The 14720-nt window shown below is 40.9% G+C and overlaps 1 protein-coding gene across 1 annotated transcript in view; it reads left to right on the forward strand.

Annotated features, from left to right (window-relative positions):
• The window catches only part of LOC137803799 (piezo-type mechanosensitive ion channel component 2), a 73087-nt gene that overhangs the window by 56360 nt on the left and 2007 nt on the right, over positions 1-14720 (forward strand). The window contains exons 36-53 of the mRNA XM_068602542.1: positions 103-269; positions 385-578; positions 1801-1974; positions 3347-4066; positions 4502-4760; positions 5099-5278; positions 5774-6077; positions 6767-6899; positions 7784-7931; positions 8015-8226; positions 8559-8717; positions 10155-10302; positions 10702-10890; positions 11152-11241; positions 12034-12203; positions 13377-13496; positions 13650-13729; positions 14209-14398. Coding sequence (XP_068458643.1) covers positions 103-269; positions 385-578; positions 1801-1974; positions 3347-4066; positions 4502-4760; positions 5099-5278; positions 5774-6077; positions 6767-6899; positions 7784-7931; positions 8015-8226; positions 8559-8717; positions 10155-10302; positions 10702-10890; positions 11152-11241; positions 12034-12203; positions 13377-13496; positions 13650-13729; positions 14209-14398 — 3637 coding nt within the window. The remainder of the gene's footprint in view (positions 1-102; positions 270-384; positions 579-1800; positions 1975-3346; positions 4067-4501; positions 4761-5098; positions 5279-5773; positions 6078-6766; positions 6900-7783; positions 7932-8014; positions 8227-8558; positions 8718-10154; positions 10303-10701; positions 10891-11151; positions 11242-12033; positions 12204-13376; positions 13497-13649; positions 13730-14208; positions 14399-14720) is intronic.

Genomic DNA, 14720 nt, shown 5'->3' on the forward strand with positions numbered 1-14720 from the left:
TTAAACAATCAGCTATTTCTTACACCCTCTGACAGCAAGTATTTAGCAATTCTTTACTGCACCGTGAAAAGTTGAACTAATGAGTGTTTTGTTTTGTGTTAGACAACATCATCAAGCGAGTGTTCAACATCATAAAGTTCACCTGGGTGCTCTTCCAGACGATGGTGGACAGCTTCACCAAGTGGATGAATGACATGTGCAGGGAGTACATCGACATCTCCACTGTGCTGCGGATAGAGCGCTGCATGCTGACCAGAGAGGTCAAAAAGGTTCGTTTTTAAATTGGAATTGTCCTTGTTTTCTTTCTTTCTACATTTTAAAAGCCTATTGAAGAGCTTTGTTGTAATTAAGAGAACCAGTAATTGTTTAATCTCCTCCCACCAGGGTAACGTGCCATCGAGAGAGAGCATCCACGTCTACTACCAGAAGGCCATGAGGCTCAACATGTCCAGGCAGGCCAGTTTGGATCAGCTAAGTGAGGACGAGTCGGCCTCGGGCTCCGCCAGGGTCCACCGAGGGCGACGAGGCTACCCCATGGAGAGCCAGGACTCCACAGCCTCCAGAGACAGCATATCCAGGTACACAGAGCTGCAGCAATGCAGCGTGGGAGACCAAAGGAGTCCCCATCATGAAATGTTCCAGGGAGCGTTCACAAGTGGCGAGAGAGACCGCAAAAGAATATATTCTAGCTTCATGACTTCTTTCTACTGCTCTCTGGACTTTCTGTCCCATTTTTAGGTTTGAACTTAAAAGAAAAGAAGCTTTCAGTGAACAGGAATGGGGCTTTGGTTTTTTCTTTTAAGGTAATTAAGGTATAAGGTATTGCAGAAAATTTGAATTTTTTTTGTTAAAGCATGACTGGACAAGACACTAATATGTTTATTCCTTGTCAAGTCAGAATTACTTCCTCAGATTCTTGTTTTTTGTATTGAAAATTGTACAGATTAGTATAACTAAACCTTGCCCCTGAATGATCAACTGCAGCTCCACATGTGGATACATTTGGACACAGGTGTCTCCCATTAATGTTTTGATTGCTGCCCTCCTGTCGAGACATGCAGATAGTTTGAGGTTTTATTCATCCAGGTTTTGAGATATAACATTTAAAACGACATTGAACAACATTCGTGATTTGTGAACAATTTCATTGGAACTACTTTCAGCAAAAGGAATAGTCTAATAAGTGTATTATTCAGGGGAACCGCGACGTTGTGGGGCGACTGGGGTTCGGTGGTAGAGCAGGGACGTCCCTCAATCAGAGAATCGATGGTTCGATCCCCGGCTCCGCTAATCAATGTTAATGTGTCCTTGTGCAAGACACTTAACCCCAAATTGCTCCCGTAGCTACGCATACGGTGTAGGAATGTTAGATACTCCGGGGTGGGCAGCCAGTGCCATCAGTATATGAAAGGATGAATGACGGCAAGTAGTGTTAAAGTGCTTTGAGTGGTCGGAAGACAAGGAAAGCGGTCTACAAAGTACAGGTCCATTTACTATTTGTTGCTGGAATTAAATGTTATTTCAATGTAATTGTCAAAGTCACCGTCATTGAGACGGATATTCCAAACCTTTAGCCAGTAAGCTAACCACCAGCTGTGAGGTAGTTCAATAACATCACATTGAGCCATTTCATCCTCTTTCATGTCCACATTTTAGGATGATCATATTCCTGCTCATTGTTTTAATGTTCAGTTCAGATGCTTTTATTGTACCTTATATGGGGAAACCTAACATAGATCCCATCTCATCGCATCCTTCTCATCACTAATCATTCCATGTGTCACTCTCACCATCTCTCAGCGCCTTCACTGAGGCCACCACATTGTTTTCTCGCCAATCCACCCTGGAAGACCTGGATGGAATGCCAGAGTGCATTCCCAAAACCAGCGAGCGAGCCAGGCCCAAACTGCGTAAGATGTACGGCTTGGACGTGTCCACTTCGTCAGTGGACAGCTGCAGCAGCTTCATGTCCAGGTGCCTGGTGTCTGCATCATCCATTTACACACCTGTTACTTCTCATTGTCACGGCAAGAAGAAGATCCATCACTTCTCCTGACTTCTGTTTTATCAAAAGACTCATCCAAATCATTGTTTGTCTTTTTTATAACCCGTTTCATTATTTTTAAGATAATCAACAACAACAAAAATGCATTTTGTTTTTTCATTTTTAAATAAGAGGTTTTCACCCAGTAACATTTTTTTCATTATTATTATTTTTTACAGATCTTTGATTGTTTCTCTTCAGATATTGTCTTTCTGTAATTTAGGATTGAAACACCACTTTCTTTTTCCAGTGGTCATTGATACATACAGTACAACAACAATAAAAAAAAACCCACTTTACTTTAATTATTTACTGTATCAACATAAATAGAAAACCGTAGAGTGCAGATCTCGTCCAGGTCAGGTGTGTCTGCAACGACCGCCGCTGTAATGTTTGATTGAATTTATACAAACTACAGTTGCTTCGTCTAGACCGCAAGCGTATCAGACGTGTTCTTTCACTTGCACGTCTCAAGCAAGAGATACACTCTAATGTAATCTATACAGCTGTCTGCACATGCTCCAGGCAGCTAAACTGCAGTTCACTGTGTCGCGACTCAGGCTGACCGATTGATGCTCTGAACAGAAACATTCAGTCCTGCAGTGTTTACCGGCTGCTAACAGCTAACTAGCTCTCCTCCTACCGACGTAAGAAGATGCGCTACGTTGTGGTCAGTGCTCGGTTTCGTTTGTTATTTGCTAAGCAATAGTTAGACATACATATACTGTATATACACGGGCTAAGTGCACTTGTCTTAAGGAGCCATGCATATTAAGGAACTATTTTAATCTATAGTTAAAACAGTAATTAAAACTAAAGCAGTAGTCAATGATAAACATGATCAAATGTGTGGTCATAACCGTCATAAATGAGCATAAAAATAATGAGGTCCAGCTCTGTGCGCGATTATCTTTGGACGGATAGACAAAGAAGGAGGCGATGATAAATGACAATGTGGTACAACAATTATATCAAATGTTTCTTTATCGGTGATGTTTCACACCGTTCACTAAAAAACACTAAAACTTGTTGGATTGAAAATTAGATTTAATAGTATGCCTATTAATGCTTTCCTTTTTTTAGAAAAAAGAAAATAGTGGATCATTTAAAATAAAAAGGTTTTTAATAAATCTTGGTTGTCACATTAGCTATAAAAGTAGACCTGGCACCTGTTGAGGATGTGCAATTGAGCAGATATGTTGTTCATGTAATTGTGTAAATTAGGTGGCTGGTTCTATTTCACACATCCAGTTTTTGAAGGGATAGACTTGACTCAGTGCCTGCTGCTTTTGTCCCCTGCAGTGAAGCGACCCAGTGCATCACGCTCTACTCCAGACAGGGCACCACGGACACCATCGAAGAAGTGGAGGATGAGCACGATCAAGGGGAAGACAAACGGCAGCAGCAGCAGCAGCAGCAGCAGCAGCAGCAGCAGCAGCAGCAGCAGCAGCAACAGGCTCTCTGGGAATCCCAACAGCTAGATGAGTGTGAGGGGGCCGAGGGAGGTGGCTGGAGTGACGCCGAACCAAAGGAGAACGGTGAAGAGGAGGAGGAAGAGGAGGAGGAGGAGGGTGAGGGCCAGGAGGGGCTGGAGGGTGAGGAGGTACCAAAAGACCAGCACAGAGAAAAGAGAGAAGAGGCTCCCTGGGAATCCTTAGGCCCAGATGAGGGCCCTTCTCTCCGGCTGGAGGAGACAAAGTCTGCGCCTTCTGTCCAGGAGAAAGACTTCCCCACTGAGAGTGAGGATGGAGGAGAACAGCAGGACTTCATGCAGACAGAGGGGCGAATGGGGCTGCTCTACACTCCCGATACAGATGCGTCCAAAACGTCTGACGCTGACGTGCCTCCCAGTTACAGCAAGGCCGTCAGCTTCGATCGTCTGGAAGTTAGCGATGATGAGAGTGACATGGACAGGAAGAGGCGCATGGTGATGACCTCTGACAGCCGCTCAGACAGCAGGTCAGACATCATGTTGCCCTCGATGACCACTGAGCTGACCGCCAGCGAACTGCTGCTCAACAAGTAAGTCCAAAAACTGAGAGAAGTTGTTCATCATGAAGCCTCACGGGAGTCACAACCAACAGTTATTTGTCTCACCTTTTACTGCAGATTCATCTTGTTCATTTTAGAAATAGCATCAGTTTGTCCTGTAAGGTGTACGTTTGTGTCTTCCACAAGTGCCGGTATTAATTCCAGGTTTGAATGCAGGTTGAATCGTATCTCGATGTGGTTGTTCTGCATCTGTTTGTGGTTGTTTTGTATCTTTTATCTAAATGTTTTTGTGACTGTTTGTGTCTCTTTAAGTGTGATTTTACGGGTGAAGCCCAGGGGCCCATTCAGTAACCCTCCCATGATTGCAGGCATTTTTGTGAATCAAGAATAACCCAGATGGACCCAGATATTTCAGAATCTGAAAATGAACCCAACACCAAATCAACCCATCTCTTTCATTTTCAGGATGTTTTATGACGAGGAGCTGGATCGGTCCGATAGATTCTACCAAAAACAGCCTCTGATCCTCCAGCTGGGCTACGCCCTCTACAACATGTTGGTGGCGAACTCAGAGATGGTGTGCTTCCTGGTCATCATCATCAACCACATGGTATCGGCCTCCTGCATCACCCTGGTCCTTCCCACCTCCATCTTCCTCTGGGCCATGCTGTCAGTTCCCCGGCCCAGCAAGCGCTACTGGATGACTGCCATTGTCTACACTGAGGTACAGTCAGATACGGAGGGACATTTTCTATTCGCATTGGGGAAAATATGTTAAATCTCAATTGGGCATAACGTTTTGGTACGAAGGACAGGACCACCTTGTTTATGCTGGCAGAAAGTTGAGACAAGCCCAGAGAGCTTAAACACATTTAGACAATAGCATCCAACATGTCTGAGTAAAAAGATTGATCTGTTGTATTAATGCATTGATTATACATATGCGTAGACAGATTACATAAGAAACAGACTATTGCATAGTAGTAGTCACTTAATGACTTTCTATTGTGTTTAGTTGGAAAACTCTCTGACAGCTTCCCTGTCTGTTTGTATCCCCTCCAGGTCACCATCGTCATCAAGTACTTCTTCCAGTTTGGCTTCTTAGACTTGGGCGAGAGCAGCGTTGAAAAGAGCAAACCATATTATCCTTACAACATCATTGGAGTGGAGAAGAAGAATGGCTACGTCCGCTACGACCTGGTCCAGCTGCTGGCTCTCTTCTTCCACAGATCCATTCTGAAGGTTGCTGCAAACACAGACTATTTGGACACTTTTAACCTGAACATGTGCATCATAGTAAATTATAAAAAGATTGATATTATACATTTTAGTGGTCAACAAATTCCACAAAAAGGTCTAAACTAACAACAAACATGTAACGTTGTAGTTGATCTTTAGTCAATCACACATACTCATAAAAATTCACTAAAGCAACAAATGTGGCTGAAAATAGGCTAAAACAACGTGTGTGTGTTTGTGTGTGTGTGTGTGTGTTTAGTCTATTCAATGAACTCTTTCTCTGTCAGTTCAGACACAGTCACACGTGATTGCATCATCTGACTGTATCATGTCTATGTCTAAGATGGCACCTTGCACAGCCATCCTGAAGGATTAGCTTTTAGCAACACGAGCAGTGTTTGAATGCGACTGCACTCCCTGTCCCAGACCCTCAATTAATCTGGGCATGAAATATGTTTTAAGAAATCCCTGCCTTCTCCCTGTTCTTTTCATTTCCAGTGCCACGGCCTTTGGGACGAGGACGACCTCAAAGAAAAGAGAGAGCCCTCCCGTCAGAGCGGGTCAGAGGACGAGGGGAAAGACAAGGAGAGTGAGAAGGGGTCTGAACACGCCTCCTCACTGATGAGTGAGGGGAGAGGCTCCACTCACACACTGAGGTCCCTAAACTTTGGGACCTCCATTGATTCGGGACATGTCCAGGTGCACTACCCGCAACCACAGACCTACCAGCGTCGCAAGAGCTCCAGCGGAGGCTCGCACATTTCCTACCGCTCACACCACACTTCTGCAAGGTCCAAGAGAGGTGAGGATCTTTGTCCGTTGTCTATTTTATGCTGCTAAGAAGAAAAAGATGAGGCTGAATGTGGGACAGTTAACACTCGTCCCTTAAAGCAGTGGTTCTCAAACTGTTTTTTTTGTCAGGCCCCACTTTGAAGGGAGAAAACCATGGCCCCACTGGGCCCCACTGGCCCAAAAAAATTGTAACAAAATGGCCCATGCTGAATTTTTATTAAGATAACTTATTGTGACTTATTGAGACTCCTCCATCCGTGCTTTTTCAAATAATAGAATAAAGAAAATTGCAATCCCTTTTAAGTCAACCAGATTGCTTCATCAAACAAAAATAAAATCAAATCACTTTGTAGAATGCAAATAATGTTCTATCTGTCCAACACAAATAAATTAGCTTATTGTGGTTGTAATTAACCTGTTTTGCACTGAATATCTTTTTAAAAAAAAAAAAGAATTTGAAGGATTATTAAAAGAAGAAAAATAATTCCTAAATAAAAGAAATCTGCCTTTCATAATTCCCTGTAATACAGTTTGAGAATCACTGCCCTAAAGAAATCCTCTGGGCTTGTCACCTGTCTTGTGGTCTAAAATCTTCACTCTTGGACTATGTTTTTGTGTTTATGGATCTTCCGCATTTATCAGTGACTCAACGCCTCGTCGTGACTCATCTACAGCTCGAAATGTAAATTGTTTCCACAGGAAGTACGACGTCCCACAACAGCAGCCACAAGGACGGCAGCGAGGCCGGCGTCCATCAGAAGACCCGCAAACAGATGATCATGGAGAAGCTGAGGGAGCAGCTCCTCAGGGGAAAAGCTGTCATCACAAAGCGGTACAATGACCCACAGCTGGCTCACAAAAGTAGTTTTTGTGTGTCTCCAGCCACGGCTGCTTCCTGGCCAACAGTGCTCACTGTGATTATACAAGAAAGGTTGTAACTTTGAGTGCAGTGATGAGAATTGTGCTCAGCAAGTATTCTGTAGCGAACAATGGAAAATTATATCAGACAGCAGCTAAAACCTTTCAATGGTCTAAATTTAGACCTTTAATTACAGCGTTCCCGTTAGACCAGTCAGTGTAATTTTGGTAAGTGCTGCAACAGACGATCAAAACATGTTACTGTTCTTAATGTAATCACGAGCGGTTTCAGCGATATTACGTCTGCAGCGGTCGTTGAAACACACAGAGGAAATATTCATATCACTTATTTCTTCTCTCAAAATAAAACTATTGGTGTCTGACAACTTACATGTAGAAGCAGCATTAATGATGCTTCAGACAAAACATGCAATAAAATCATAATTATTGTCATTTAAATAACCACAAATATCATTTGTGATATGATAATGTTTTTTGAAACAAAGACAACATTCAAAATACAAAAAAATTGCAGAATGCAACAAGTTATTCTAAATAATAAGTACTAGATAAAAAAATGTTTGTTGTACGATTGTTGTACTTTTCTTCCGTTGTACAAGTGTTGTACTTTTCTTTTGTTGTACAATTGTTGTATTTTTATTTTGTTGTACTTTTCTTTTGTTATACGAATGTTGTACTTTTCTTTTGTTGTACGAGTGTTGTACTTTTCTTTTGTTGTACTTTTCTTTCCTTGTACGAGTGTCGTACTTTTCTTTCCTTGTACGAGTGTTGTACTTTTCTTTCCTTGTATGAGTGGTTCTTGCATGACGCCAAACGTTTCTTTTTATTTCTTCCTAGGTTCCTGAAGATCTACCTTCCCATAAGGCAGTTTTTCTATAACTTGATCCATCCAGAGTACAGCGCAGTCACCGACGTCTATGTGCTGATGTTCCTCGCTGACACAGTCGACTTCATCATCATCGTGTTTGGATTCTGGGCGTTTGGTGTAAGTTTTAGAATCAGCTTTTAAACCCATCAGAAAAAAAAATCCCTTCTGACAAAGTTAACATTTATTTTCATCCCTTCTAGAAACACTCGGCTGCCGACATCACATCGTCCCTGTCGGAGGATCAGGTGCCGGGACCTTTCCTGGTCATGGTCCTGATCCAGTTTGGGACCATGGTGGTGGACCGGGCTCTCTACCTCAGAAAGTCCGTCATGGGCAAAGTTGTCTTCCAGGTCCTCCTGGTCTTCGGCATCCACTTCTGGATGTTCTTTATCCTGCCGGGAATCACAGAAAAGTAATAACCCAATCCTCCGTCATATTACATATGTTTATCATTCATTTCAGGTCAGTAAGTGTCCTGATTAAAGTTTAATATTTTGAGGTACGTTGGTGACCCTTAGTTTAAAATATGGTTTAGTGTCTGTGGTTCCTATTCAAATAAATAAAAGCATCTCGAAATGTTCGATTATGAATGTTTTACAGTTGAAAATAATTAGTTTAGTCCTGCTTTGTTTGCAAAGCCTTAAATGAATCTGAATATTTGAGTCTTTGCAGTGTCTACAAATGAAAAAAAGATTCAGACTACTTACAATTTCACACACTGCTTTGCTTCTCTTTCCCTCGCAGGCGGTTCAACGAGAACACAGTCGCTCAAATGTGGTATTTTGTCAAGTGCATCTACTTCGGGCTGTCAGCTTATCAGATCCGCTGTGGTTATCCCACCCGCGTTTTGGGAAACTTCCTCACCAAAAGCCACAATTATGTCAACCTCTTCCTGTTTCAAGGGTGAGTTCCTCTGGTGAAGGATCATTTCTTCCAGCTGGGCAAACCGGCCTAAGGCCCCGATGGTGTCGGAAGTTGATAACCAGCTGATGTTGCAAGAATGGAAGCAGAATGACAGGATTACAGCTGGAGTTATTTGTTTAAAAGATGTGTAAACAAGATATTTATTAAGGATCTTTTGAGAAAGTTCCTTTGTATGTATCAGTATTCAATTTGTGAATGTCACTTCAAGTGAAAATACTGAACATTTCCAGCTTCTCAAATATGAATATCTTGTATTTTTGTTGCTTAGCAAGGTAAAACAACCAATTTATGGACTTCACCAAAGTCTGGCAAACATTTCCAATTTTCTATTATTGGATTTATTAATAGAGCATTTTAGAAAAAGCATTAATTGCAACTCTGGTCATACCAAGTTATGTTTTGTTTTGTTTATTATGTAATCTATGTAACACCTCCAGTTACTAGATTATTAGTTTATGTTCCAGTAAAAGGAAATAATTTTATTATTTTATGGTTTTATGAAAGCCACAGAGAGATAATGGAGTTTTCCACCAGTTTTAACACGCTTTTAACCAACTTCTCCAGAATATTTGTGCATTAGAGGTCTGGCTGTGTTCAAGTATGACTCAACCAAAAGTATTAATACATCAATGTAAAATACTACATTTCAAGTAAAAGCAGGCGAACCACTACTATTAGCAGCTAAATGTAGTCAAAGTAACTACTTCATATACAGTTGTATATCAAGAGACAGCAGTTATATCTGAGGGTGTGTGAGCTGATATTGGGAGAGGAGAAAAGAAAAAACATAGTTCTGATACACACATCTGTTTTAAGCTTTTGGACTTTTTCTTTAATCTTTTATTTTTGGTGAGATATTATATAATTTTAAAAATCTATTGACATTGAATTTAGAGGGAAAAATCCATATTTGGTGGAGCTGTTAACAAACTCCTGAGATGTGACCTCGACTACACTGCTTTCTACAAGAAGTCAGAAGCCAACGAGGTTGTAAACCACTGGTTCAGTCTTTGTTGATGTGTTGTGTTTTGAAGGTTTATGCATTATCCATTGTGTTACATATCTTTTGATAAAAGAAACTTGTAACTAAAGCTGTTAAATAAATGTAGTGGTGTAGAAATTACAATATTTCTCTGAGATGTAAGTTAGTGGAGTAAAAGTATAAAGTAGCATATATGAAAATACTCACGTACTTTTAGGTACTTGTACTTTACATCCGTGTACTTGGATACTTTTCACCACTAGATATTTATGTAACAATGTGTAGCGGTCACCAACAGAATGCTGTCCAGTCTTATTACTCTAAAATCATTTTAAGTTAGATACTTTATCGTTGTTTTGGTCTCTTAGTGGAACAAGTCGGTTTTATTTTCTTCTCAAATTCTGCCTAAATAACCAAGATGTATGTGCTTGTAGTTTCCGCATGGTGCCGTTCCTAACGGAGCTGCGAGCCGTGATGGACTGGGTTTGGACTGACACCTCGCTGTCTCTGTCCAGCTGGATCTGTGTGGAGGACATCTACGCTCACATCTTCATCCTCAAATGCTGGAGAGAGTCTGAGAAGGTGTTTATCATCGTGGCCTCAGTGTACTGAGAAAAAGGGAATTGCTTTCAGAGCCAAAGTCTGCCATGTTGGAATTCATGCCAAAATGTACTTTTGTGATGTGTAGAAGTGGATCTTTTCTTTTAGAAATTCAGTCAAGCTGTCACCTTCTGCACTGATATTAGTAAACAATGATTTTTTTTTCTATGGTGCCTAATATTCCCAAAAGACTACTCATAATATGTTGATTCTACGAGCTCACTCATGTAAATAATGCACTCTTGCGGTCCTTCCTCTTCTGAATTTTTTTCTTCCTCCATCTTTGCTTTTGAATCCTGGTCTAATTCTAATGGATTTACAAAATGTAGCCATTAGCATCCAGGTCAAATGAAAGATCTCACTGTCCTGTGTTGCATCCAGAGGTATCCCCAGCCGCGAGGCCAGAAGAAGAAGAAGGTGGTGAAGTACGGGATGGGAGGGATGATTATAGTGCTGCTGATCTGTATCGTCTGGTTCCCGCTGCTCTTCATGTCCCTTGTCAAGTCCGTAGCCGGAGCCTCCAACCCGCCGCTGGATGTGTCGTTTGAAATCACCCTGGCTGGCTTTCAGGTGTGAGCACAGTTTGTTTTGTCAAATCATTTGAGCCAAAACGAGCTCGCCGAGTTATTTCCTGAGAAACTCTGCCCAAAGCTAAACGCTGAAATCCTTTTTGAATCAAATGAAATCCTGCGTCCTGTGAGAGAGAAGCCAGAGGATTGTGACTGTATTTTCTTGGTTGTGTAGGTATTCTGGCCGCAGGGTTAAATGTTTGATTGTGTATCTGGGAAACACAAGTACTAAAACCCAACAAACAATTTCCTCTTCTCACAGCCCATCTTCACCATGAGCGCTCAGCAAAAACAATTGCAGACCGTGACAGCAGCCGAATATAGAAATTTGACTGAAAGTTATGACAATGATGTAAGTATAACAAATGTAAAACAAATGCAATAAGTCAGATGTGTGTGTGGTTGGATAAGTCCCTGTATTGAAAAATACATCTGGTTTCTGCTCTAGCTCAACACTGTTCTTTACAGGGGCTAAATATCCGCTAGCTATTTATATTTAAAATAGTTCTGTTTAAGCACTCCTTGTTCTCTTCCGTCTCGCTAATGCTGCAGTTTTTTACACACCGTTCAGTTCTGCTCGCTTTTTCCTTGTCAAGTCACCCAAATGCTTAAGAGGGAATGTTTTTAAGGAAACGTTTATCATGCTCGTACTCAAAGTTGAGGGACTTTGACAACCTGCTAGTTAGCAGGAAACACCAACTCTTTTCTTCTTGATTAATTCATTATTTTATAAGAACAAGGCAAATGGTTTCAGCTCATTACCACATTAAGAAAAGCAGCAAATCTTCTCAACTGAGAAGCTGGAATTAGGGGAAGCTCAGAAGTTTTTCTCGAACAACTTGGTTGATTTTTGGATTTTTCAGATAGTTGCCGCTGTATTTTCTGTCAGAAGTCTACTTAGTGACTTAACTAATTTATTCTGCTGAAAGTAAACGCATAAAAATAAACATTATATGTGGAAAAAAATACAGATAATCCTCCTTAGGAACATGAATTCCTGTACCAAACACAATGTCAACCCTCCCCGTGGGAGATGAACCAGCATTGCCCTGCACACAGCCCCACCGCCATGTGGTTGATAAGAATTCCACACATTGCACATTTTAAATAATGTTCCCACTATGTGATTTGGTTCCGCGGTTAGGACGCCTTGCAGTGGCTGGAGGGCTACTTGCCGGAGGACCTGATCATTGCAGAGCTTAAAGGCAGCTCCAACTCTCTGTGGACTATTAGTCCACCGAGCAGAGCCAACCTGATCGACATGTTGGGATCTGAGGAGGAGTTCCCCATCACTGTTACCTGGTCCGTGCAAAGGTACACCTCCCTCATGTTGTCCATTCACCATCATCCTCATGTATCTTCACTATGTGACAAGAACGTGGATGAATTCTGATTTAATTCTGAGATAATCCCAAAGTACAGCGAAAAAAGGCCAGACATGTATTTACTCGCATTATTTTATGACATAGTAGTACACTATTGATAGAAATATTGACTCAACACCCGGTGGCAAAATCATTAATCAGGACATTTATTCGTTGCAAGGAAGGAAGCAGAGACAGAGATACTACGTGTCGTCTTTATGGCTTTACGGGGAGCTCTTCCCCGTCATCTGATAATCTGGCCTGTCACGGCCCAAATCACAAGGCAACAGGCCCATGTTCCGAAAACAGAGACAAATTGACACTTGCTGTCATGACTGATCAGGAGACACGCCTGGTTGGCGTGTAGATATTAACATGGGAGTTCAATGAAAAGCCACTAGCCTTCTAATACTACACATAATGAATGAAACTAAGATATGAATCTGAATTTAACAGCAGAACAGTATTTAATCCAGAGTAAATACGTTTTTCTTTCAACAACTGTTCATTGTAGTTCAATTTTAGGACCAGCGCAGGCCAAACATGTGGCTTATGGGATTACAAGACATTTTAAAATCCAGTAACACACAATATGTAAAATCCCCCAGGATTATATTTCCGTCGTGAGCTGATGTTGTAAAGATGTCCTGCAAGCCTTTTTTTTATATAAGGATCTACTTGCACAGACTGGGGTCTGGCCAGATCAATCCATCATTTGCATAGAAAAACAGCGGCTGACCCCGTGCTTCTCTCTGCTCTTTCATATACGGGGGCAAAATCATTGATCAGACTCTAATATTTTAATTGCAGCTTCCGTCGGACCATCAAGTCTTATTCCCCATAAACACAGAATGACAGCACCACAGAACACTTATTTTATAAGCTGTGCTCTCTTTAATCATTCACATTTGCACTTTTGTAAAATGTATACTGTATCTTTCAATATTTGAATGGTATATTGTGTTACATTGTGGTGTATTGTATAGACATTTCTATCTTATCTAATCTAAATAATCAATTTGGGAATAAAAAGTGTACGCTTACGAGCAGCTGCAACTTCGTGAGGTGATCTCTCCTTCAAATGAATTTTGTGTATGTTGTGTTTCTCTTGTTCTGATCTCAGAAACCTCACTTTGGGTGCCAAGGCTGAGGTCGCGTCAGGAAAACGGGTGACAAATCTAGACAAAGACACAAAGCGGGATCTCGCAGCGCTCCTAACTGGGAAAGGGAACCAATCAGATGTGTGAGTTTATCACCGGCTCGCTCTCTTCTTTGCACTTCTCCACTGTGGCGTGATGATCAGGAGCTAAATTCTTGTGTCCGTCTTTCCTCCTCAGTCTTGTCGTCGTGTAATAAAGTGTGTTTTGCTTCAGTAACAGCCTCTCTTCCTCTGCAGGCTTCTTGTAGATATCTTTCCTTGTTTTATTCGAGCCCCCAGTGACTCAGATGCCAAGTCTGTAGATCATCTTTATAAAGGTGAGCGTCACCATTTTTTTTTATCATTGTATAGATTGGACTTTTTTTTGCATAGTTGGTTAGATGACAGCAAAGAAATGTGAACAGCTTCAATTTAAAGGGAAAATTTCACTTTTTAATAAATTGACACCTTTTCTTAAAGTACCCGTAATAATATAAAGTGCTGAATCATCTTTGTATCATCTTTGAGTAGCAGCATCAGACAGGAATTGATATCTGTACAAAGAAAAACCTGTGCAAGAAAAATAATGTAAAAGATTTTAATATCACATAAAAATCTGATACGTAACTATTGAATGAATAAGGATACATAATACTTGTTAGTAAAGAAGAAATGTGACATTTCTCAGATTGTTCTTATTTATTTAACATTTGACATTTTTTTTGTATGTGTTCTATTTTTTTCAGCCAACAAAAACATCATTTGCATTTTTAGAAATTCCGATTAATTGACATGATTGTATTTCTCATCTTTACAGATAAAATGTTGAACATAACCTTGACCTTGGAGAGAGCATCAAACGTCACGGACCAGATTCAGGAATGGTGGATTGTCAACCAGACAACGCGGGGCAAGTTAAAACAAAAGGAAAACAAAACCGGCCTGGAGCTCTACGTATTTAGCGACAAAGTCAGCCCGCCCAGTTTGGGCTTCCTGGCGGGATATGGGTACGTGATGATGTATGGTGATTTAAAAATAGAGAGAAAGGTTTGTCCTGTTATGGCGCTTCAGTGAAATGTCTGTGTTTACATTGAAGAAACATTTTACATTTGAGACATTATCCAAAGCTTTCAAACATAAGAATACAGTGACTCCCAACCAGGGGCAAAAAGCAGCTTGAGATGAACCAAATGAGACTATTGTCTTATCTGACCTGACTATTTGGATTTTATTTTTTCCTAAGAATTCTAATTGACAGCATCCACAAAAAAATGTGTCACTTTTCTCACCATGAACTGGAGCAAACGAGGCACAAAAAAAATGATATAA

Source organism: Clinocottus analis, unplaced genomic scaffold, assembly GCF_023055335.1.
Source record: "Clinocottus analis isolate CAN_PGR_092001 unplaced genomic scaffold, fCliAna1.0.p SCAF_11, whole genome shotgun sequence".
Classification (NCBI taxonomy): Eukaryota; Metazoa; Chordata; class Actinopteri; order Perciformes; family Cottidae; genus Clinocottus; species Clinocottus analis.